Source organism: Phialemonium atrogriseum, assembly GCF_030411735.1.
Source record: "Phialemonium atrogriseum strain 8032-3 unplaced genomic scaffold QBC33scaffold_3, whole genome shotgun sequence".
Taxonomy (NCBI): Eukaryota; Fungi; Ascomycota; class Sordariomycetes; order Cephalothecales; family Cephalothecaceae; genus Phialemonium; species Phialemonium atrogriseum.
This window is the reverse complement of record NW_026848140.1, coordinates 854,304-876,350: the sequence shown is the minus strand read 5'-3', so window position 1 is coordinate 876,350 and position 22,047 is coordinate 854,304. Positions and strand designations below refer to the sequence as shown.

Sequence of the window (22,047 nt, the reverse complement as noted above, 5' to 3'; positions counted from 1 at the left end):
TTTGATAGAAATCACGCAATATTGTCCGGTTACTAGAAAGAACTGGGCGGTTGGTACATCCGCGGTAGTTACAAGGTCACGTGGCTGGTCTATGACTGCCGCTAGGTAAGGTAGGTGTAGGGCTTCGCGACACTGCAAAAGACGGATACGGATGCCAATAAAGCAATAGACTGCGTAGGCAGAATGGTATTGGGTGTGTTGAGCAGGTCTTTCGCTAAGTGACCTTCCCGGGCGAGTTCCTAGCTGCAGTTCGGCTGGAACTACCTGACCAACATAGTAGCGGGAAATACTTAGCAGCTACTTTTATTGCCCGCCATTAGGGTACCTGAGAGCGGGTTCCTTCAGGTTCCTTTAGATATTAACCATGTTCCTGAGAGTTGGGGCATGCTTGGTTCACGGCCGTTTTGCAGTTCTAACTTCTAACTATCCACTGAACCCCTTCCCACACGTAGCACGGTTAGATTCCTGGTATTATCCGTAGAGGTAGGGTGTGTTCAACTACCTTTGGATAGTTGTTACCTACTTGATTGTAGCTACTGCCTACGGCCGCCCCTTTCTCACGGCTGTTTCGCCCACGATTTTGACACTTATCAGGATACTTATCAGGACCCAAGCCAAGCCGAATGGAATTACACTACAACGTACTTGCTGGCAAACCATGCCATCCATGCTAACAATTGATCCCTGTGCCGAACCGGGGGTATTAGGGGAGGGAGACCGCAAGTTGCAGGTGAACCAGCAAGAGGAACAGGGCGGTGGGAATTCCCGTTACCGGCAGCCGGCTCGCCTCCCCAAAAGTCCAGTTACATATACTAGTATGATCCCATCAGTTGTCAATTTTGTCACTTCAGTCGTTCCGCAGATCACCCTGGGTAGTTCGGCCACGGGGCAAGCTGCGACAGCGATCCGATCAGCACACCTCTCTTACGGTGGTTGGTTGCCGGCTGCTCCTTGCCGCCGCATAGGCAGCGGCCGCGTTGGTGGTGGTGCCGTCCTTATTTATGGTTTTTCGGGTTTATTCCTGTTTTTTGCTCTCGAGTCTTTCCGTTCAATAACGCAGTATTTATTCTTATTTAGCACCTACCAAGCGACCCCATCGACTGCGGAGTATTTTCACACACTACGTAGGTGTACTGACACTACCATCGCAGTACACGTACACTATGGAGACGCTGGCTCGAGTTGCCGCATTGGCTGTGGACTCTTGACGCTTGAGTGGATGGGGCTAGTGGTCGCTCCCCCCAAGCTAATAAAATCGGGTTGCGCCTCCGCTTTGCCTTTGCCTGTGATTCTCATTCCGGTATCAACCTCCCCCTGTATCTGCCCCCCTCCCCCCTCCCCCTCGCGGACCCCTCCCTGTCTGCTGTTACATACCTAAGAATCTTGGACCGAAGCCGCACATCTTGCCCTGTGCACCGACTCGCTCGAGCCACTTACTGGTAGGTACTTACCGACCTATGTAATGTCAGGCTGTTAGCTACCCACCTAAGGTACCCTACCTGCCTGCCTCCCTCTCCCACCGAACCCACTGTGTTTTGTTATTGTTGTTGCTGCTGCTACGACCCCCCCAACTCCCCCCATTTCAGCAAGCAACGAAAAAAGAAAGGCGATCATATCCGTATGCACAGCTTGTGACACCGACGACGAAGACACCGATCCTACCATCTCCAATCCTTCCGTGCTGCGAAAGATAGCAGCAGCCAACGGGCCAGACGGGCACTTCCCCTCAGCAGCATCGCTTATCTTCTATCACGTTTTAACTCTTTTTTTCCCTTCCGAGCGCCCCTCCCTCTTCCTTTTCCGTCTCCACCTAGCAGACATCTGCTCTCCAACACCATTCCCTGGTTGATCCGGCTTGGGCCACCACATTCTGCATCTCAACATGGCGGGAAAAATGGTGCTATATAAACTGGTGGTGCTGGGAGATGGTGGCGTGGGGAAGACGGCTCTGACCATTCAATTGTGTCTGCAACATTTCGTCGAGACTGTACGTTGTTGCCCATCTCTCCTGTCCCCGCAGCTGTTGCTGTTGTCCTTGCCGTGCGTCCTCGCGTGCTCCGTGTGACGGCCTTGCTGACGCAGAGCAATAACAGTACGACCCTACGATCGAAGACTCGTACCGGAAGCAAGTCGTCATAGACAACCAGGCCTGCATGCTGGAAGTGCTGGATACGGCCGGCCAGGAGGAGTACACCGCTCTGCGAGACCAGTGGATCCGAGATGGCGAGGGCTTCGTCCTCGTCTACAGCATTTCATCTCGGTCCTCCTTCTCGCGCATCAAGAGGTTCCACCACCAGATCCAGAGGGTCAAGGAGTCGTGCGCTTCGTCGCCGTCGTATCCGGGGTCGCCCATCACCGCAGTCACCCCTCAGGCGCCCGTCCCCATCATGCTGGTTGGAAACAAGAGCGACCGAGTCACGGAGCGGGAGGTATCCACACAGGAGGGACACGCCCTGGCGCGCGAGCTGGGATGCGAGTTCGTCGAGGCCTCGGCAAAGAACTGCATAAACGTGGAGAAGGCATTCTACGACGTCGTCAGGATTCTCCGGAGGCAGCGGCAGGCGGCCATGCGGCCCATCACTCAGACCAGCACGGGGCGGCCGCTGCGTTCGGGCAACGGGGACGGCGGCACTTCTCGGGAAAGCAACCGCCACCGGGGGAAAAGAGGCAGCAGCTCGTCGGGCAAATGCATCGTATTATGAGCTACGAGAGACAGTCTTCGTCTCCACCTACCCGTCGCTCCAGGCAGGGCCCGGTAGCGATCTCTTTTGGGAGCTTCCGATGCTTCCTCACTCCCTCACTCCCTCCACTTGACACGAGCTTCCGAGGGGCTCTCTGCGATAATCCAACACCAGCCAGCCGGATGGCCATATTGGAGAGTTCGCCGGATATTTGAACAGCGACATCCCTCACCCGATTTCTTGCGCATATTCTTCAATTACGATTCATCACCTGGTCTCGACACGGCGAATGGCGTATGAACAAAAAAGACTCATCATCATTGGGGCCGCCGGTATCTGCGTCTATTTTTATTTTTATTTTTATTTTATCGTGTCCTCTTTGTCTTCCAATGGTTCTCGACACTGGTAGAAGGTGGATCTCTATCTTGAGATTGCGAGACGGGCAGCTACAGGTGTTCTTGGAGTCCCGGGCTCGGGAAGCTGCTTGCTTAGTATCTCGCGACGTTCGACGCTGGGCTTTGCAATTCTATCGCCCCCCCTTTTTGCCTCCCTTCGAGTTCCCCCCTTCTTGGATGTATTTTTCATCCGACAAACAAAACGTATCCTACCTGGGCGGGGATAGGCCAGGGCTCACTTTCCATTTTGACCGGGATGTGGGCGAGACGGAAGCGGGGGAAAGGGAGAGAAGCGACGGACCCGTTGTCTCTAGTGGGCATGCATTATGTTTGTTCCATGCAGTCGGTCGGTCGGTCATTCAGTCAGCCAAGTGAAGTCAGAGTCAGTTCAGTCAGTACCTACTAGACTATCATAGGAAATCCACCAAGAAGGGCTCTCAATCCATGCTGGACACTGCCGATCTGTGGTATCTGTCCTGCAACATTATTAGGTGGTTGTCCATGAACTCTTTTCCCGCGCACCCCTCAGTGGGGACCTCCATCCCACATGCCTAGGTACCTACCTCCGTACCTCAGGTTGCCTACCTATTTAGTACGTCCTTTAAATTAGTCTCGACGACACGCCTTTTGCAGTGCTAGCAGCCAGCAGCCAACAGGCAACCGAGCCAGTCGGAGCCGAATTGTATCGAACAACTCATACACACATCACAAACGGGGTTCTGGAAAGAGATAGCTGATTGGCAAGACTCGTCGTCAAGTCCCTTACGGCCTTAGCATTCATTCATTACTTCGCTCGCTGTCGGACTCGGCCAGTTTTCGTCGCTACCTACTTTCCAGGTCCTTCCTTTCCTTACCGCCCCAATTATAATCCTTCCATCCAAACCACTGCCGTCTGAAACGGAACTGCACTGGGTCATCCGAAGACCCGCGCCAGGGAGGGGGAGGGGGTGTGGCTTCCATTTAAACTCGACTGCATCTCCTCACCACCTCTATCTACCCTCCGATACCCGTCCCATGGCGCGCATCTTCAGCCTGGCGGATACGCGCAGCTTCTGCAACTTGTCGGCCTCTTCGGCTCATGCCTGGCATTGAACCGGGCTGATGTCTTAAGTCGAGGGTAAATGAGCTATGATCTCTGTCGGCGGACGTCTCTTATGTGTTCCGACTTCAGTTGAGCCGCCAATCTTTTGTTTTTGCGGATTAACCTCGATCGCTCCCGCATACGCATGTATGCTCTCAGCAAAGATGGACACCCCTGGGCAACCATCCAAAAGGTGATTTGGGGGGATTTTCGTTCATCTGGTCTCAAAAGTTCTAGCCATCCGAACTCTCTGCCGTCCGCGGCATTCTCCGTCCCTTCGATCTCGCAAATCTCTTTTGCCTCTAAATCCATTTTCCTTTGTTCCCCAACTGCTAAGGACCAAGACCTGTCTGTCCCCCAATAGTTCTGCTGATATCGAATCACTTTTCCGTCGTTATTATTTTCTCCGAGATACACTTCCACCCAACAGTGCTTGAAGCACATCAAACAGACCGAGTTGCACGGCAGCAAGCGGCTCAACCAAAAAAAAGATGCGACTAGTAGACTTGCAAGATCGGCGACTGTTCCTCTTTTGTAGGTGTGTCGTCATTGCACACGACATTCTACGCAGCAATTAACCCTGAGGTGGGTAAATTGGATAGTCCATGCAGGATGAACCATGAACCTGGCAACAGAAGCGCCAACTGTGACAAATATAGATAGTTCTACCTAATGCGTACACTATTTGGAATATGAGGTCATTCCGAGGTCGCTTATAAGGAAGGTCGAGTACTACCTCTTGATTAGGAAAAGGGATACGCCCGATCAGATAAGGGAGGCTCGTTGGAGCACATCAAAGTGATAAGTACCAAGACGCAACAGAACTCAAACCCCGTTAGACCACAGAGGGAAAGACTCAATTAGTGATCATATATCCTTGTGGTGCGGAACATATGCGTCTTATCACATACATCTGCGCCGACAGCTTCCTATCCGGTTAAAAGAGACCGTCCCCCTGGTAGCAACCATATCAGGCCAGCCATTTCTCTCCGAGGAGCTATAAGAAGACAAGCGTCATTCACCAAACCCCCTTATATTGACCTTCGGTCCGTCAACGACTCCTAGTTTTCCTCCCGGCTGGCGTTTCCGCTCCCGATACTGCGTCGACGTCACAGGCGTTTAGAAGTGTCAAATTGTGGCTCCCAGAAGCCCAACTGCTGCGAGGGAGTTCAACGCAAGTGCGCGCGGACTCGCCGAATGTGCTTGCCCACGCCTTCTCATCCAGTCGACACCGCCACCCTTTTTTGGCCGGCTACGTGCGCGAGGCTAGCTCCATGGTCCATCCATACACACAGATCATCATGACACGCACGCCATTCGGCGTTCAGGCTCTCTCGGGGAATGCGAATTCGACCGGGGACCTGATAAACCCCGGCCGGGCCACTCAAGTTCTGGGTGATAGAGATACCGAAGACCAGAACCCGCGTCGAAACCCCCCACGCGAGCATGGTTTGCTACAAAAGGCTGCGCGATAGAGAAGGGTCCGTCAAGGTCCCTCAACCTTGGAGGGGAAGGGGGCCGGGGTGGCTCTGAGCCATCTGCAAGCGGTGTGATGAGCTCTCGAAAAGTTTTTCGTTGGTCCATCCACCATACGTACGCATGGGCGAAAAAAAAAAAGCTGTTGGCCCCTTTCGACATCAACTATTTTACTCCTCTTGCGTCCTCATAGGCAGAGCCCGGTGGGATGGGCGTTGCGACGGATTTTCCCTTTCCGGCCCGCATTGGGCGACCGCTCAGGCGGCCGGCCACTCAAGAGACGCCGCTTTGGTATGTACCAACCCACGGCCGGTTAAGTTGAGGCGGCCGATTGAGAATCCTACTGGATTTTGGAGGCGCTAATTACCCTCCTCCCCCCCTCCCGCTTCTCGCTTTCTCGTACGAGGTGAGTGGCTGCAGGGCTTGAGGGACAAGCGCCAGTGCGCTTCAGCATCCTGCATCCTGCATCCTTTCAATAATTACCTAACTAACTAGGTAGGCATTCGCGAATTGTAAGCCGGGGACATGTCCCAGCCGCGCAAATATGCGGCACTGGGCAGGGAGGGAAAAATTATGGATTTGAAAGCCTGCCCATGTTTCGCTTCCTACCTATTTGAGATGGAACAAGAGGACGGCAGAGACGGCAAACTCCGTATGCAAACCCAGCCCCTGGAGCTTTGGATCAGAATAGGGGTGGAACCGCGACGGGGGTGTTTACAGACGTCGAAGAGATGGCCCCTCTGCTATTCTACTCTCGCAGCTGATAAGGCTACTAATAAGGTAGGTACTGTAGGTACCCATGTGAAAAAGGGGGTAATTGATATGTGGGGGTTGTCTTCGGAGTAGACGCCCTCACTCATCTATCTCATCGTGGCTGCGAGATTAGGAAAGGTCCAGTATGGTGTGCTCATCTCCTCCTGCCCGTTCAAGATGAGTGAGTGAGTGATCCTGGTCATCGAATGCTTGCCGTCAGGAGCCCCTCGCCTCGCCTACCTTGCCCTACATCTTTCCTTTCCAACCAGCTTGATGCGTGGGGTGTTCTTTGGCTCACGGTGGTTTTTTCTTAGCTTTTCTTGCACCATGCAGTAGTCTGTCACGCGTCGCACACCACAACGCAAGGTGTCAGTCAACCGGGTGCCACAGGGGCAGAATCCACGGTTGCTTGCGCTTGCTCTCGCTCATCCCATCCTCTCCATGCTCGCGGCTAGCGGCATGACAGTATGCGCCCTCCCACCCGAGGTTCAACAAGGCCAGCGGCGCAAAAAGGCTGAGCCACCCCATAAATCCGCCCTGCGAGACATGCCATATGCCGTCTCCCGAGAACCGGACCGGCGACCGGCACCGGGACCTGCGGCCTGCCACCCAGCTGTGCCTGATGGAACCGTTCCAGCCGACAGCCCACCAGGTAGCCCCCTTCGAATTGGCTTCGCGAAGGTAGCCCCGGGTGTGACGCGGGGGTGTCGCACAAGGGTGGGGGGGGTTGGAATCTAGACATCATCAAGCAAGTGCTCAACACTGGAGCCCAACCGCGCAATCCAAGGGTGGGTCGTCTGTACCCATGGCGACAGCAGTGACCCGAGGACGAAAGGACTGTCGTTGCAGCGTTTAGATATCTGGAGCTCCAGCCCTTGGGTCCAGCTTCCTGCTTATCTGCATACCGCACAACGCAACTGATGCTCCGCACGGGAGCCGTCACGTCCGTCAAATGGAAGGTAAGGTAATGGCACCGGTCGAGGCCCGACCCCACACGAACCGCCCCCTTCGAACCCCGAACTTAAGGGAATGGTCAAATCCGTGTCCGCACACCTGACGAGAAGGAGGGTTCTCACGCCCGGAATTTGAGCGATGATGCTTGGAGGGAACGTCCTACCTAGCCTAGCCGGCCGTGGGGATCCTAGAACATACGGAACGAGACGGGAAGTTCGACCCCCTTTCCCGGGCGGGCCGAGGAGGAGGAAGGAAAGTTGGAGCGTAGAGAGCCAAGCAGTTGTGAACCCTCCGGTTGATCGAGGGGAGGTACGTGTGAGACGCAATCCACGACAGCAACAGGCCTTACAGTAGGGAGAGAAAAGGGGCGTTTGAATTTCTCAGGAAGCCTCGAGCGTATTCACTCAATACCAGACATTTGAAAGGAAGACATCACATCGAGTAGAATAAACCCTCCCTTATCAACTAGCTGAGCACATCCCAAACAAGGTAGGGAGAGGCGACCGAGTTAGAGATTGAGGACCTCGGGTCTCAACCCGGCTGAGGAGCGGCCCTTTAGATGCCATTACCTATATGTACACATAGTACCAGAAAGTTTCCATGTTGGGAATCGCCAATGTTCCTCTCTGCATGGAACATGGAAGGCATCTGTCCGGCAATAGCAGGGTGTCTCATCGAAAGGTAGTACTTCGCGATTCATTCACAAAAAGGTCTTGGCCACAAGATGAGGAGCAGTCAGGTCTATTCCCTAAAAAGGATTTTTTGCGTCCTTGAGGTTGCCGTGGTGAGCATCCCTCGCATATCTCATTCCGTGGTCTCTATCAGAGCCATATAACCATAGCCAGAGAACGCCACCCCAAACTGCTGTCGTCGGTTTCAAAAAGTCGTGCTACAATAACAGGACGACTCGGCCGAGCCCAGCTCAATGGGGCCCATACAGTGGACCGATCGTCTAGGAGAATCTTAAATAACAAGAAGATAAATGTGAGAGCGGGTGCCCGACATCGTAGAGATGGATAAATGATGGGGAACCTTGCATTCCCAGACATGCTTAGATCAGTCCTGGGTCGCGTGTTCATCTCCAAACGGACTCCTCTCCCGGCTCTTTGACGGAATAGTCGAGGTTCTTTGGGATGCTCGTCGGGTTGCATCTTCGATAACTGCACTCAAGCTTGTCGTGCTCCGGTGGTGGCCTCGGCCCTCTGGAGGATCAGAGAAAGGCCCTTGATCGGGCGAGGGCGAGTCATCGATGATGGTCTCGGCGGTGGATTCACGGATAGTGCTGGTTTCTCGTAGTGGAGTCGACGCTTCCTCGGGCGTCCTTAGCTTGTTCACATTTATTTGCTTTGAATGCCCACTCCCGACCCGGACAACTTGGGCGCGTACGGGCATAGCCGTGTGGGCACTGGCGTTGTTCAGGAAAGTCGAGCCGACGCTGAAGGTGCTGCCGGTGGGACTTGGGGGGCGTAGACCGCTGTATTTTTCGTAGTCCACGCTCGGCACCGGTGGGGTGCTACCTCCAGAGCACTTCGAGTTTATCGTCCTCACGCTAACCACCTCGGGCTTCGCACGCAGGCCGGTCTGCTGTGCTGCCACAATGACCGCATTCTTGCCATAGATGGTCGACGCAACGCTCGACCGGGGGGCGTAGGACGTACGAGCGTACGAGGTCCTGTCGCTATATCCTGAGAGGGCCGAGTAGGTGGAGTCGCGAAGGTCGCCCGGCACAAAGAAGTGTTGTTCATTGGGGCCAGCAGGGCTGTTGGCCTGCGACACAGCAATGGGAATCGGAGGTACTGGAGGGACGAGCACAGTGGGCGAGGTGGGAGTTGCTCGGTTCGTGACACCCGGGATGTAGGCGATCTGGATAATGTTCGAGGCCCTCGTCAAAACGGTCGAAGCTATCGAATGGACTGTGTGCGTTGATGACCGCTGGTCCCTTCTCTGAGCAAAGGCCTTCTCGGCATCTACCACAGACTGATCCTGCTCTTCATCTGGCACCTCCTGCTCCAGTGGTTGCCTCCTGGTCTTGATACAGAATCTCCAGACAAGGTAGGTAATTATGGCGATTGCAGCGACGCCACCGATCACGCCTCCTGCGATGGCGCCAACGCTGGGCGAGGACCTGTTCGAGTTTGCGTTGGAGCTCGGTGTAGGATCCGCGGGGGCGCAATATGCCCTCTGGCATTCGCTACAGTTGGTCGGGAAGAAGAATTGACATTGTTCGGTGGGTAGGCACGAGGGGCAGACGAGCTTCTGACTGGTATCACACTCGACGCACACCTCAGCCCTGGGAAGTAACTGCTCGTACGAGACTAGATAGCCAAATCAGTGAGCGAGGCTGTCCATGCCCATCTCGAAATCAAGAGTAAACGTACCTGCCGCGTGCCTCAGTGTGCTCGTCATTTTGCGTCTCTTCTTTTAGGTGTGCAACTGGGAGCAGCTAGATTGATGTCTCCAACTCGCGGTGGAGACCGGCGTGGTATCGAGTCAAAAGGCTGGACTGGGAGGCCTTCGACGAGGTTGTGTCCCTTGCTTTGAGCTTTGATGGCGATCGTGATCGTCGCGGGGCGCGCGGATCAAGGATCAAGGCACGAGTGTTGCTTCCGAATGGCGGAAACGAATTGCAATGTTGGCGCGATAGATCGAAATCGGAAATGGGAATGCAACTGGAATCGGGACCGGGACTTGGGAAATAGAAATGGAACTGGAGGATGGCGAAACTATAGGGAGCGTTATAAAGGAGAAACGAGTGACTGCGAGACTAGCTCAAAGAGAATGAAAAATAGAAATAGAAGAATCGATACGGCGTCGTCAGAGAGGCATCTATTAGATGATCCGACTGTTGGAAGACCCGCAGACGGCGAACGGCAGAGCGCTGTTTGTGATGTTGATGGTCGAGAATGAATTCGACTTTGACAGCAGGAAAGCTGACGGTGCCAGGACAATAGTCAGGAACCGACGAGGAAGAGCGGGGACAGAAGACCTTTACGGGAGGTCAAGGCCGGCGCAGCCAGCACTCATTTACGGGAGGAGCCAGTTGGAGGGCAGGCCGCAGTGACAAAGGACATACCAGGGGCCATTAGCGCACTGCTCACGGAATTTAGCGAAACGTACAGGATGCCCACACTCGCGTCTCATTCGCCCACCTGCCCGACCCCCCTGTAACCCAAGGAATCCACAAGAGAAACACCTCCGTTTCCCCTCTTTCAGCCAATCCCACCTGAAGTCACCAGTCCCTCCTGGCTCGTCCCTGAGCACGGTACTATTGCTTTGTTGCAGATGTATTACGCTGTATGTATTCCAGAACGCTGAGAGGAGTTGTTGCATCCGTCGAGGGCCAGAACAGCCATCCCGTGCTTGCATCACCACACCATAGGTACTCTCAAAGCGACGGGCGACGGGCTTGCTGAGCTTGGGACTGGGTTGCCAGCTGCCAGGGGCAGGCTGGAATTCCTGGTACGTACATCCGTACCTCTCCTGCAGGAGTCCACGTAACCAATGATTGCCCACATGCAGATTGCGGTCCCCATACAAGAGCAATCAATCGGGGGATGCAAGAGTAATAAAACCCCCTGCGCATTGACGACTTGATTTGCTGATTACCACCTTGGCAGCCTGCTGGTTAGTAGGTCTAGAATTAACACAAAGGCTAGCCTTTATTGCCGAGATTGCCTGCAGCCGCGTGTTCGCGGGTCCATCTCAGTTTAAGGAGAGATCATCGTGGCTTGCCGCTCTGCATTCTTTGTCTCTTCCATTAGAAGCTCTTGACGAAAAAGCAAGGCACAATGACATCAGTCCAGGGGATCAACATCATCCTCAGCATGAACCAAACTACAGTGTCTAGTGCAAACATGTTCTTTGTTCCTCTGCATGTAACGTATCGGCATCTGGCCCAAAGCATCTTTCCACTGATATCCTCCGTCCACCAGGAGTTGATCGTCCGGCTCCGCAGTTCCCCGCCTGCTCTCGGCCCCTGCTCTCTGATCTCCGGCCTCTGCAAGGGTGCTTGAGAGTTGCGGCTCCGGACCTTGGTTGGAATTTGCGATGCTATGTTTAGAGAACCCCTGGCACCTCGTGTCCCAAATGTAGAGACGACAATACTCACGATAGCAGCTATTATTGAGTAGCTGGGCGCCCAGCACGGGATCGGGGTGAATGATCCCCTGGCCATAGCAGGGGGATTATTAAGGGTTGAGAAAAAAACAAGTCGATGCGAGTGAATATAAAGTAGGGGACGATCCCGTCAACGCACTGAACTGGTAGAAATAGGGGACCATTAGGCTAAACGAACAAAACTTCTTCCCAAGAGAAGAGCCCGTCTCCAAATACGTCACTGGAGATGCGCACTCTGTCCTACCTCTGACGAATACTGACTGAGACATCGCAAACAGGTTCTCAAGTCTCGTATATGATTCGCTCCTGTCAGGAGTTAAAGAGCTGCCAGTCTTGTCTAGTGATCGGCGGAAAACGTCCCTGATATACAGTACAGAAGAACCAGGCTTTCGTCCATCGGGAGACCGCGATAATCTTCACGCCAGTGGTAGAGCTGGATTATATTAATTCTTGACCCGGGTTAAGAGCAACGTGTGATCAGGTTTCCTGAGACACCCATCGCGTGGAGGACTGTATCTTGGCGACAGCATAGCAATGCGACTCACGACTTGGTTGGAGCCTTGGAGGAGTGTGTGGCTGACTATGTCATTGTTTCCGGTGCCTACTGCCGGTGACGTGAACCACTTGGTCCTTTGCAACCTGGTGTTGAGGCTCTGATCGTAGAACGACGAGGGTTCGGGGAGAGGGATCTGGAAGCTCCTTTTCGAGGCCGTTTTGGCAGGTCATAGGGCATTGTAGCCGGCTGGCTACACGACCATCCACGCAATGATGCAAGGTATTTTGTTTGGAACCGCCGCCGGGTCCCGGTCATCCTCGTATCATACCTACACAACAGCTTCTGTTGTGCTGCTGTCGTGTCGCGAAGGCACGGTCAATTCCGGCCATCAATCGTGTTGAGTGGGTTCAGTGGCGGAGCACTGGCTGGTGTCGTGGTGCACAGCCTCAGCTGGCCATACGCTAAAAATTGGGCGGCCGCTTTCCTTTGGCATCCCTCATGAGTGGCGCCCCACGGTCTATTTTTGGAAGAGTTGTGAATCCCAGTGAGATCCTCTGACCAAAGGGATCAAGGTCTTATCCAATCCTTACGTTGGCAGAGTGTTCCGTGCCGACTGCGGATGAGGTGGGCAGCCGTATACACGAGAAATCTTTGTTGACGACGCCGTTACCAGCGACAAAAAGATGCCCTTATTTTGCGGGACAACGTTGGGCGGTTTGGCCAAATGGGTCGTCTGTGTTTCAGATGGGTTGTTGCGTGGAGAATCCCGCATTAGTTACTTTGTACTGTTTAACTGTGGCCGTATTCTGGGCTGTCTATCTAACTTTGTTCAAGTACCAGGCTAGCAGTCGACGGACGGGATTAGCTTGCTTGGAGCTGAGTGCCAGATCAGAGCTGGAATAGGGGGGCTGACTCTTGCCTAGGGGACCCGAGTGCGGTACTTCGCGCTCCACTAATGATATGCAAGTACCGGTACGGTGGACGCAGTATGCTACTGCGCCAAAGCCCACATCCTGTTCGGACCGGGCTTGGGTTGGCGATGTATTCGCAGTAGATACCTACCTAGGTAGGCACACCTGGATGTCCAGATGGTGAGGGCCTCCAATTGGAATGCGGGAAAAATTGGTCAGGGAGGCTGACCGCTGACGTGAATGTCAGAATATCAGGTATACACGTGTAGTACCTACCCAGGTAAGTACCCTGGCACCCAAAACATTTTGTGGCTCTAGCCTTTGGAGCGGATACGCAGTACTCCGTACAGCTCCCCAAATCCCTGCAAATAAGCCACACAGGGCTCATCACCTCAACTCTTGATCTCATGTCCGTCTCTCCCGATTATTTCCCTAACAAGACCGTATGTGTTTGGGCATCGTCTTCCACGCCTTAACTCTCTTTTACATTCACTCATCTTGAGGGTGGGCGAATCATCACCTGCCACCCTTCCTCCCCCTCTCGACCCTGCCAACCCTATCTCGCCCTGCCAACTTTCGGGGACCACCAACGCAACGCAAGGGGGAAATTTGGTCCAACTCTTTCCATTAGCAGCATCAACAGAGCAACAAACATCACCCTGTTTTGCAATCCGGGCGATTCTCTGGCAGGAATATCTACACCTCGCCCATTGGACATTCACAATACCCACCATTTCCGATCACTTTAACTTTCTCTAGCGGAGGCTCTCGCTGAGGCCAGCCTGCAGACGTCATGGCGTACAACGGCCGAGGAGGTGACTATGAAGGTCACCGCCTGCAAGACCTGAACCCCAACCCGCAGGTACGCTCCAGTTCCATCTTCTTCTGCCCTAACCATCTGAGCGGTTCCTGATCGTGTCTCCAGCAGTACCATAACCAGCCCGGTGAGGAATACGATGACGAGGCCCAAAGCTCTCTCCTTAACCAGAGTCATACCCCTTACGAGCACGATCGCCTGGGGGCCCACACTCCTCCTGTTCGCCCCGTCTCGGCCTACAGTCTGACAGAGTCGTACGCTCCGGGTGCGGCAACCACTCGCCCTGGAGTTGCTGTCGGCCCCAGCCCTCCGCCTCCTTTCCCCAACGAATATGGCCAGGCCCCGGCCCAGTTCCGTCATGAGCTCGAATCCGACCCGGCCTACAGGATGTCTTCGGTTGATGCAGATGAGGGCTGGATTCGGCGGCAGCAGCCCAATGCGGCGCCGGCCGGCGGCCTGAAACGCTACGCAACCCGGAAGATCAAGCTGGTTCAGGGCTCCGTGCTGAGCATCGACTACCCCGTCCCCAGCGCCATCAGAAATGCCGTTCAGCCCAAATACCGGGAGGCCGAGGGCAACAATGAGGAGTTTTTCAAGATGCGATACACGGCTGCCACCTGTGACCCCAATGACTTTACCCTCAAGAACGGCTACGATTTGCGTCCCCGGATGTATAACAGACACACCGAGCTTCTGATCGCCATCACATACTACAACGAAGACAAGGTCCTCCTCTCCAGAACGCTCCACGGCGTCATGCAGAACATTAGAGACATTGTGAACCTCAAGAAGTCGAGTTTCTGGAACAAGGGCGGCCCGGCCTGGCAAAAGATCGTTGTGTGTCTGGTCTTTGATGGCATTGATAACACTGACAAGAACGTCCTGGACGTGCTGGCAACCATCGGTATCTACCAGGACGGCGTGGTCAAGAAGGATGTCGACGGCAACGAGACCGTCGCCCACATCTTCGAATATACCACCCAGCTCTCGGTCACACCAAGCCAGCAGCTCATTCGCCCAATGGACGATAGCTCATCGACTCTTCCGCCCGTGCAGTTCATCTTCTGTTTGAAACAGAAAAACAGCAAGAAGATCAACTCTCACCGGTGGCTTTTCAATGCCTTTGGCAGGATCCTCAATCCCGAGATCTGTATCCTTCTGGACGCTGGTACCAAGCCGAGCCCCAAGTCGCTTCTCGCCCTGTGGGAGGGCTTCTACAACGACAAGGACCTCGGAGGTGCTTGCGGCGAGATCCACGCCATGCTGGGTAAAGGCGGCAAGAAGCTCATAAACCCCCTGGTTGCGGTGCAGAACTTCGAGTACAAGATCTCCAACATCCTCGACAAGCCTCTGGAGAGCTCGTTCGGATACGTTAGTGTGTTGCCCGGTGCCTTCTCCGCCTACAGATTCCGAGCCATCATGGGCCGCCCACTCGAGCAGTACTTCCATGGTGATCACACCCTGTCCAAGATCCTGGGCAAGAAGGGCATCGAGGGCATGAACATTTTCAAGAAGAACATGTTCTTGGCCGAAGATCGTATTCTCTGCTTCGAGCTGGTCGCAAAGGCTGGCCAAAAGTGGCATCTCAGCTACATCAAGGCTGCCAAGGGTGAGACCGATGTTCCCGAAGGAGCCCCTGAGTTCATCAGCCAGCGTCGACGATGGCTCAACGGTTCGTTCGCCGCCAGTCTGTACTCGCTCATGCACTTCGGGCGCATGTACAAGAGCGGTCATAACATCATCCGCATGTTCTTCTTCCATGTACAGCTGATCTACAACGTTCTTAACCTGCTCTTCACCTGGTTCTCCCTAGCTTCGTACTGGCTGACAACGACTGTCATTATGGATCTCGTCGGTACTCCGGTCACGCCCTCGGACTCTGCTTCCGAACATCATGGCTGGCCGTTCGGAGACACGGTGACCCCCATCTTCAACGCCGTCTTGAAGTACATCTACCTGGCATTCGTCATCCTCCAGTTCATCCTGGCTCTCGGCAACCGGCCCAAGGGATCAAAGTGGACCTACATAACCTCGTTCGTCGTCTTCTCGTTTATCCAGACATACATCCTTGTCCTCTCGGGCTACCTGGTCGCGCGCGCCTTCCAGACACCTCTTGAGCAGCAGATCTCGCTCGACAGCGCGAAGGACGCGATGCAGAGTCTCTTCGGCGGCACATCGGCGGCGGGTGTCATTCTCCTAGCGCTGGTGACCATCTACGGCCTCTACTTCGTTGCCTCGTTCCTCTACCTGGACCCGTGGCACATGTTCCACTCGTTCCCGTACTACATGGTGCTGATGTCCACCTACATCAACATTCTGATGGTGTACGCCTTCAACAACTGGCACGACGTCTCGTGGGGAACCAAGGGATCTGACAAGAACGAGGCCCTCCCGTCAGCCCATATCAGCAAGGGCGAGAAGGACGAGGCGGTGGTTGAAGAAATCGACAAGCCGCAAGAAGACATTGATGCCATCTTCGAGCAGACTGTGAAGCGCGCTCTTGAACCTTACAAACTTGACGAGAAGCCGGAGCCAAAAGATCTCGAGGATTCGTACAAGTCTTTCAGAACCATGCTGGTAGTCTTGTGGCTTTTCTCCAACTGCCTGCTGGCCGTTGTCATTACCAGCGATAACTTCGACTCGTTCGGCATCGGCGTAAGTATCGCCTGTTTTTACCCCCGCCATCTCTGGCCCGCAAGCTAACTCTTACGCGTTCTTTAGAACAATGCATCCGCGAGAACTGCTTGGTTCTTCAAGTTCTTGTTGTTTGCTACCGCCTTCCTCTCCATCATCCGCTTCATCGGCTTCCTCTGGTTCCTGGGCAAGACCGGCATCATGTGCTGCATCTCCCGGAGATAAGCCTTGTTCCGATCTCAAACGCTCCTGTCGTTGCCGAGTAGCCGATCCTCAACCTCGCCTTGGCTTAGTTAGGCCCTACGATAGAGGAAGGGATGGCCTCCGAATATTTTATTGGGAGGAAGGGGAAGGGGAAGGGGGAGAAGGGGTTAGAAAGACTGTACATCATATTGGGATGGGTTCCTCTCGGGCTATAAATGCCCAAGTTTGCATCAACATGTTGGCTTTGTATCAAAGGGAGGGATTACAGGATCAACGATCTCGACATACAAATCTTGGGGATTCGAGGTGGGAGCTGGTTAAAGCTTCTTGAGGCCAAGATTGATTGGCATTTGGTCACGGCGTATTTCCCTTGGTGCTCACGGTTTGTTTTTGTACCCGAAAAAGCAATAATGGGGCCTTTATCAGAAATTCCGACGGTTTGATCATATCGACCCCGATCCGCTACTCTGTCTCGGGTTCCTAGATAGCGGGAAAATAGAATACTAGAATACGACTCTGGCCGTGCACGTGCACGGTCCAACTCCTGGGCAGCCATGCCTGCAGCCATCAATTCCGATCTCGACTTCCGCCATTAATTTGGCGCCATGACTGACCTAACATCAGCGGCGACAAATCTACCTCGTTCTCGACTCTCTTCGTTCTTCTCTTTTGTTCGAGCTTGGTCTCCAAATAAATCACCTTTGCCTAGAATCCTCGTCTCCCTACTTATTGAAGCGCACCGAATAGATACCGAGCACCTAATCCTCCCGCCTACAGCGTTCACCCCCGCCACCACCTGTCACCCGTCACGTTATCCAGTTCCGGGTCCCCAAACCAACCGGCAAGATGTTGAAGATCTGGTCTATGGTAAGTGTCGCGCACAGTCTACGGGCCCGAAGCCTATGCCTGCAGATCCCGACTGACTCGTCTGCCTAGAAAAAAGAGCAGCAAAAGGCTGAGAACGCCGAGGGTGCTGCGGGTGGGAAGAAGAAGAAGGTCACGGCGGCGCAACTGCGAGTGCAAAAAGGTATGCAGAGCCCCATCCCACGCAACTCTTGTGCCCTTGCATCCCCGTCCCCGTCCCCGTCCCCGTCTGCGACGGCAAGATGCTCATCGCGGCTTCCGTCCCCACAGATCTCTCGGAGCTCTCCCTCGGCAACACGATGAAGACGGACTTCCCGGACCCCGACAACATCCTCCAGTTCATACTGTACATTGAGCCGGACGAGGGCATGTACCGCGGGGGCCGGTTCTCGTTCTCGTTCAACATCACTCCCAGCTTCCCGCACGAGCCGCCCAAGGTACTGTGCCGCGAGAAGATCTACCACCCCAACATCGACCTCGAGGGCAAGGTGTGCCTCAACATCCTGCGCGAGGACTGGAAGCCGGTGCTGAACCTCAACGCCGTCATCGTGGGCCTGCAGTTCCTGTTCCTCGAGCCGAACGCCAGCGACCCCCTCAACAAGGAGGCCGCCGACGACCTGCGCATGAACCGCGAGACGTTTAGGAGGAACGTGCGGACGGCCATGATGGGCGGCGTGGTGAGGGGCCAGAGCTTCGAGAAGGTGGCGACGAGGTGAGAGAGAAGGGGGAGCTGGGTGGGCCGGGGAGGGGTTCCCGCGTTCCACCCTTAAGGGGACCTACAGTCAAGGTCCTCGGTCCGTTACTTGCTAGATTTCTTGCCTAGTGATGGCATGGAAAGAGAGAGAGGTATGTGTGTGTGTCCCGAGGCTTGGACTGAAGGGAACAGTTTCGTCTCTCGGGAGTGAGGGTTATGATGGAAGGTAGAGGGAGGACGTGGTGGCATGGAAACGGGCAGGCATAGATGAGCATCTTCCGGCGTTTATGTTCGCACGATCACGAATATGGTTTATAGGCCGGCCCATGGGTCCGGGCCATTGCAGTTTGGTATGACATGTGCAATATTAAGGGAGGAGGAGGGTCGGTGGAAGGACCAGGGAAGCAAGTGGTGGTCATCAGCACCGCGGCGAGGTGCAGAACGTAATCTTGGTTATGCGATTGCTGCAAATAAACGGAAACATAATAGTCTCTGGAACATTTGACCTTGAGTCTACTATTACTATAGTAGAATCACCGATCACACATTGCTGCGTTACCTTTCCTGTTTCGACATCGGACCCCAAGAGGGATCAGCTCCCCGCATTTGGGCCGGCACTAGCGCTATGTCGGGTACGAGGTACTTTGGTCCGGGCAGCTTCCAGCCCAATTGAGCCTGGCCAGTCAGCGACAGCGGCTAAGTAATTGACAGGGACCGAAGTCGGTGTCTGGCCCCAGAGCTAGGAGCAAAAATAAAAATTTCAACCCGCAAACCGGTGAACCTGTATAAAGAGTCAACCGCATTTCCAGCACCTCCCCAACAAACCATCTCCACTCAATTCACATCATCATGTCCTCCCGAACCTTCTCCAGGGCTCTTCGCTCGCCGTTGGGCCGCCAATTGGCCTCGCCTGCCGTTCAGAGGCGCACCTTCGTCTCTGCCCTGAACGCTGTTCGGGCCACCGCCGTTTCTGGTCGTGCTACTGTGTCGGTCCCTGCCCAGCAGACCCGCGGTGTCAAGACCATCGACTTCGCCGGCTCGAAGGAGGAGGTTTATGGTACGAACCACCGTCGCAGCCACTGCTTTTGCTGCTGCTGCTGCTGCTGCTGTTGTGCTGGCGTCTCTTTGTTTTCGTTGCTAACATCATTGTTCAGAGCGTGAGGACTGGCCCAAGGAGAAGCTCTTGGTGAGTCATCACTAGATAGCAAGCACCCAGCTCGAGGCCTTCACCCCTGCTAACCCAGCCACGCAGGATTACTTCAAGAATGATACCCTCGCTCTGATCGGCTACGGCTCGCAAGGCCACGGCCAGGGTCTCAACCTCCGTGACAACGGCCTCAACGTGATCATTGGTGTCCGGAAGAGTGGCAAGTCGTGGAAGGATGCCGAGCAGGACGGCTGGGTCGCCGGAAAGAACCTCTTCGAGGTCGACGAGGCCATCTCCCGCGGCACCATCATCATGAACCTTCTCAGCGATGCCGCCCAGAGCGAGACATGGCCCGCCATCAAGCCGCAGATCACCGAGGGAAAGGTATGTATCCTTCAATTTGGCCCATTGGCGCTATTGGCCCTTCCGCCAGTCCACCTACAGACTTTACTAACAATATTTTGAAAGACTCTGTACTTCTCCCACGGCTTCTCGCCCGTCTTCAAGGATCTCACCAACGTCGACGTCCCCACCAACGTCGACGTTATCCTCGTCGCTCCCAAGGGTTCCGGCCGGACTGTCCGGTCTCTCTTCCGCGAGGGCCGTGGCATCAACTCGTCGGTCGCCGTCTACCAGGACGTCACCGGCAAGGCCGAGGAGAAGGCCGTCGCCTTGGGTGTTGCCGTCGGCAGTGGTTACCTCTACAAGACCACCTTCGAGAAGGAGGTCTACTCGGACCTGTACGGTGAGCGCGGCTGCCTGATGGGCGGCATCCACGGCATGTTCCTCGCCCAGTACGAGGTCCTCCGCGAGCGCGGCCACAGCCCCAGCGAGGCCTTCAACGAGACCGTCGAGGAGGCCACCCAGAGTCTCTACCCGCTCATCGGCGCCAACGGCATGGACTGGATGTACGAGGCCTGCTCCACCACCGCCCGCCGCGGCGCCATCGACTGGACCCCGCGGTTCAAGGATGCCCTGAAGCCCGTCTTCAACCAGCTGTACGACTCGGTCAAGAACGGCGAGGAGACGAAGCGGTCGCTCGAGTACAACAGCCAGCCGGACTACCGTGCCAGGTACGACGCCGAGATGGAGGAGATCCGCAACATGGAGATCTGGAGGGCAGGCAAAGCTGTCCGGTATGTCGAGTCCCCAAACCCCAGCCCTTTCTTTCTGTCTTCTAACGCAGCATGTCTCTAGTGGCCTCCGCCCCGAGAACCAGAAATAAGCGACCCTGGGGGGCGTTTTTAAATATGGAACGGTGAATTGAGCTCGCAGTTAATCACGGGGAACTTTGGCGTGTACTTGTATTCTAGATTCTCGGTCGGGAGAATCTGGGCCTTTGGCACCAAAAAGTCTTTGCGTTTGACATGGATGGCCCTTCGGTTTGCTTCTGGCTTGAGGAGGATCATCGCTTTCATACTACCATAACCTACCTACTTTCGTCATCAGATTCCCTAACCTATCTATCTCTACCTATCTTTGGGATGCCAAATTCAAGCTGCTTCTACTCTCCGTTATCGGACGGCCCCTCATTCCGCCATCTCATGTGAAGCTCTATTCTGCTTAGGTACTCAAATCGTTAACTGCCCGTCCAATCTTCAAAATTTTTAGCCAGTATTACTCATTCATTCATTCATCGCTTCTGCCAGCCATCCACCCATCTCACCAGTGTCAATCACTCCCGCCTCCGAGTTTCCTTATTTCTTTCTATTCCCTCTTTCCGGTAAACTGGCATGCCCACTTAACAACCTAACCCCACCTCCAACGCTCAAGCAAAACAAGAAAGGGGAAAAATGGCCGACCCCTCCACGGCGGCCCCCCTAACACGGGCCTCCGTCCAGGCGGCGCACGAGCTCATCAAGCGGCACGTGCACCGGACGCCGGTGCTGACGAACCGGACGCTGACGGCGCTCGCGTCGACGGCGCGGGACGGGGATGGGTCGAGCAGGCCGGTCATCCGGCTGTGGTTCAAGTGCGAGAACCTACAGCGGGTGGGCGCGTTCAAGGTCCGAGGCGCGTTCCACGCCGTCGGGAGGCTGCTGGCCGAGCCCGGTTGGGTGGAGGGGGGCGGGAGGGAGAGGGGGGTTGTTACGCATAGCTCGGGTGGGTTTAGCTTCTTACCCTTCTCCTTTCACTGTTCCTTTCTTTCATGCCAGACGGGAAGAGATGTGGGAAGAGGCTTGCTTGCAGATGTTTGCTCTTAGTCGGGAGCGAGCATTGGCCGTTGTGCAGAATGCCTGGTTGAGGAAGATCTCTCCTTTACTGGCATTGTCTCTTTCCCCAGGTGCCTCTTATCTCCTAGGAGTGAAGAGAAAATACCGTCTATCATTTACTGTTTCTGGCGCCCCCCACCTTTTATTCATCAACTCCCTCCCTAACACAAACCTCTCCTCCCCACTCTCAAGGCAACCACGCGCAGGCTCTCGCCCTCGCGGCCCGCACCCACGGCATCCCGGCGCACATCGTGATGCCCGAGATCTCGGCGGCGCCCAAGGTCGCGGCCACGCGGGGCTACGGCGCGCGGGTCGTGTTCAGCGGCTCCACGAGCGTCGAGCGCGAGGCCGTGACCGAGCGCGTCGTGGCCGAGACGGGCGCCCGCCTGGTCCCGCCCTACGACCACCCGGACATCATCCTCGGCCAGGGGACCATGGGGCTGGAGCTGCAGGAGCAGGTGGAGGAGGCCATGAGGATCGCCGCGGCCGAGGAGGGGGAGGAGGGAAGGCGGGGGCCCAAGAAGGGCCTCGACGCCATCATCACGCCCTGCGGCGGCGGCGGGATGCTTTCGGGCGTGGCGCTGTCGGCGGAGGCGACCGGCATCCGCGTC

General features: G+C 55.2%; 6 protein-coding genes across 6 annotated transcripts; 5 read left to right on the top strand and 1 right to left on the bottom strand.

Moving 5' to 3' along the window:
• The first annotated feature begins 540 nt into the window (after positions 1–540).
• Positions 541–1,563, top strand: QBC33DRAFT_227425 (uncharacterized protein). Its single transcript, XM_060422819.1, has one exon. It carries the CDS (start codon positions 659–661, stop codon positions 1,376–1,378), a length of 720 nt encoding a protein of 239 aa, XP_060287243.1. The 5' UTR covers positions 541–658; the 3' UTR covers positions 1,379–1,563.
• A 211-nt stretch (positions 1,564–1,774) lies between these two features.
• Positions 1,775–2,840, top strand: QBC33DRAFT_227478 (ras type small GTPase superfamily). Its single transcript, XM_060422820.1, has 2 exons — positions 1,775–1,987; positions 2,094–2,840. Exons 1-2 carry the CDS (start codon positions 1,883–1,885, stop codon positions 2,700–2,702), a joined length of 714 nt encoding a protein of 237 aa, XP_060287242.1. The 5' UTR covers positions 1,775–1,882; the 3' UTR covers positions 2,703–2,840.
• Positions 2,841–3,892, top strand: QBC33DRAFT_227479 (uncharacterized protein). The gene is made up of 2 exons (XM_060422821.1): positions 2,841–3,430; positions 3,483–3,892. Exons 1-2 carry the CDS (start codon positions 2,978–2,980, stop codon positions 3,579–3,581), a joined length of 552 nt encoding a protein of 183 aa, XP_060287241.1. The 5' UTR covers positions 2,841–2,977; the 3' UTR covers positions 3,582–3,892.
• A 4,153-nt stretch (positions 3,893–8,045) lies between these two features.
• On the bottom strand, positions 8,046–9,959 carry QBC33DRAFT_227416 (uncharacterized protein). Its single transcript, XM_060422818.1, has 2 exons — positions 9,719–9,959; positions 8,046–9,655 (listed from the first exon to the last, which is right to left on the bottom strand). Exons 1-2 carry the CDS (start codon positions 9,744–9,746, stop codon positions 8,397–8,399), a joined length of 1,287 nt encoding a protein of 428 aa, XP_060287240.1. The 5' UTR covers positions 9,747–9,959; the 3' UTR covers positions 8,046–8,396.
• A 3,697-nt stretch (positions 9,960–13,656) lies between these two features.
• Positions 13,657–18,098, top strand: QBC33DRAFT_575908 (chitin synthase 1; the record flags this gene model as incomplete). Its single annotated transcript, XM_060430866.1, has 7 exons — positions 13,657–13,725; positions 13,789–13,968; positions 14,032–16,335; positions 16,402–16,517; position 17,296; positions 17,455–17,545; positions 17,653–18,098. 7 exons carry the CDS (start codon positions 13,657–13,659, stop codon positions 18,096–18,098), a joined length of 3,207 nt encoding a protein of 1,068 aa, XP_060287239.1.
• A 678-nt stretch (positions 18,099–18,776) lies between these two features.
• QBC33DRAFT_526576 (6-phosphogluconate dehydrogenase) lies at positions 18,777–20,836 on the top strand. The gene is made up of 5 exons (XM_060426903.1): positions 18,777–19,133; positions 19,231–19,262; positions 19,329–19,607; positions 19,692–20,359; positions 20,421–20,836. The coding sequence occupies exons 1-5, from the start codon at positions 18,926–18,928 to the stop codon at positions 20,446–20,448; spliced, it is 1,215 nt and encodes a 404-aa protein (XP_060287238.1). The 5' UTR covers positions 18,777–18,925; the 3' UTR covers positions 20,449–20,836.
• The last annotated feature ends 1,211 nt before the right edge of the window (positions 20,837–22,047 follow it).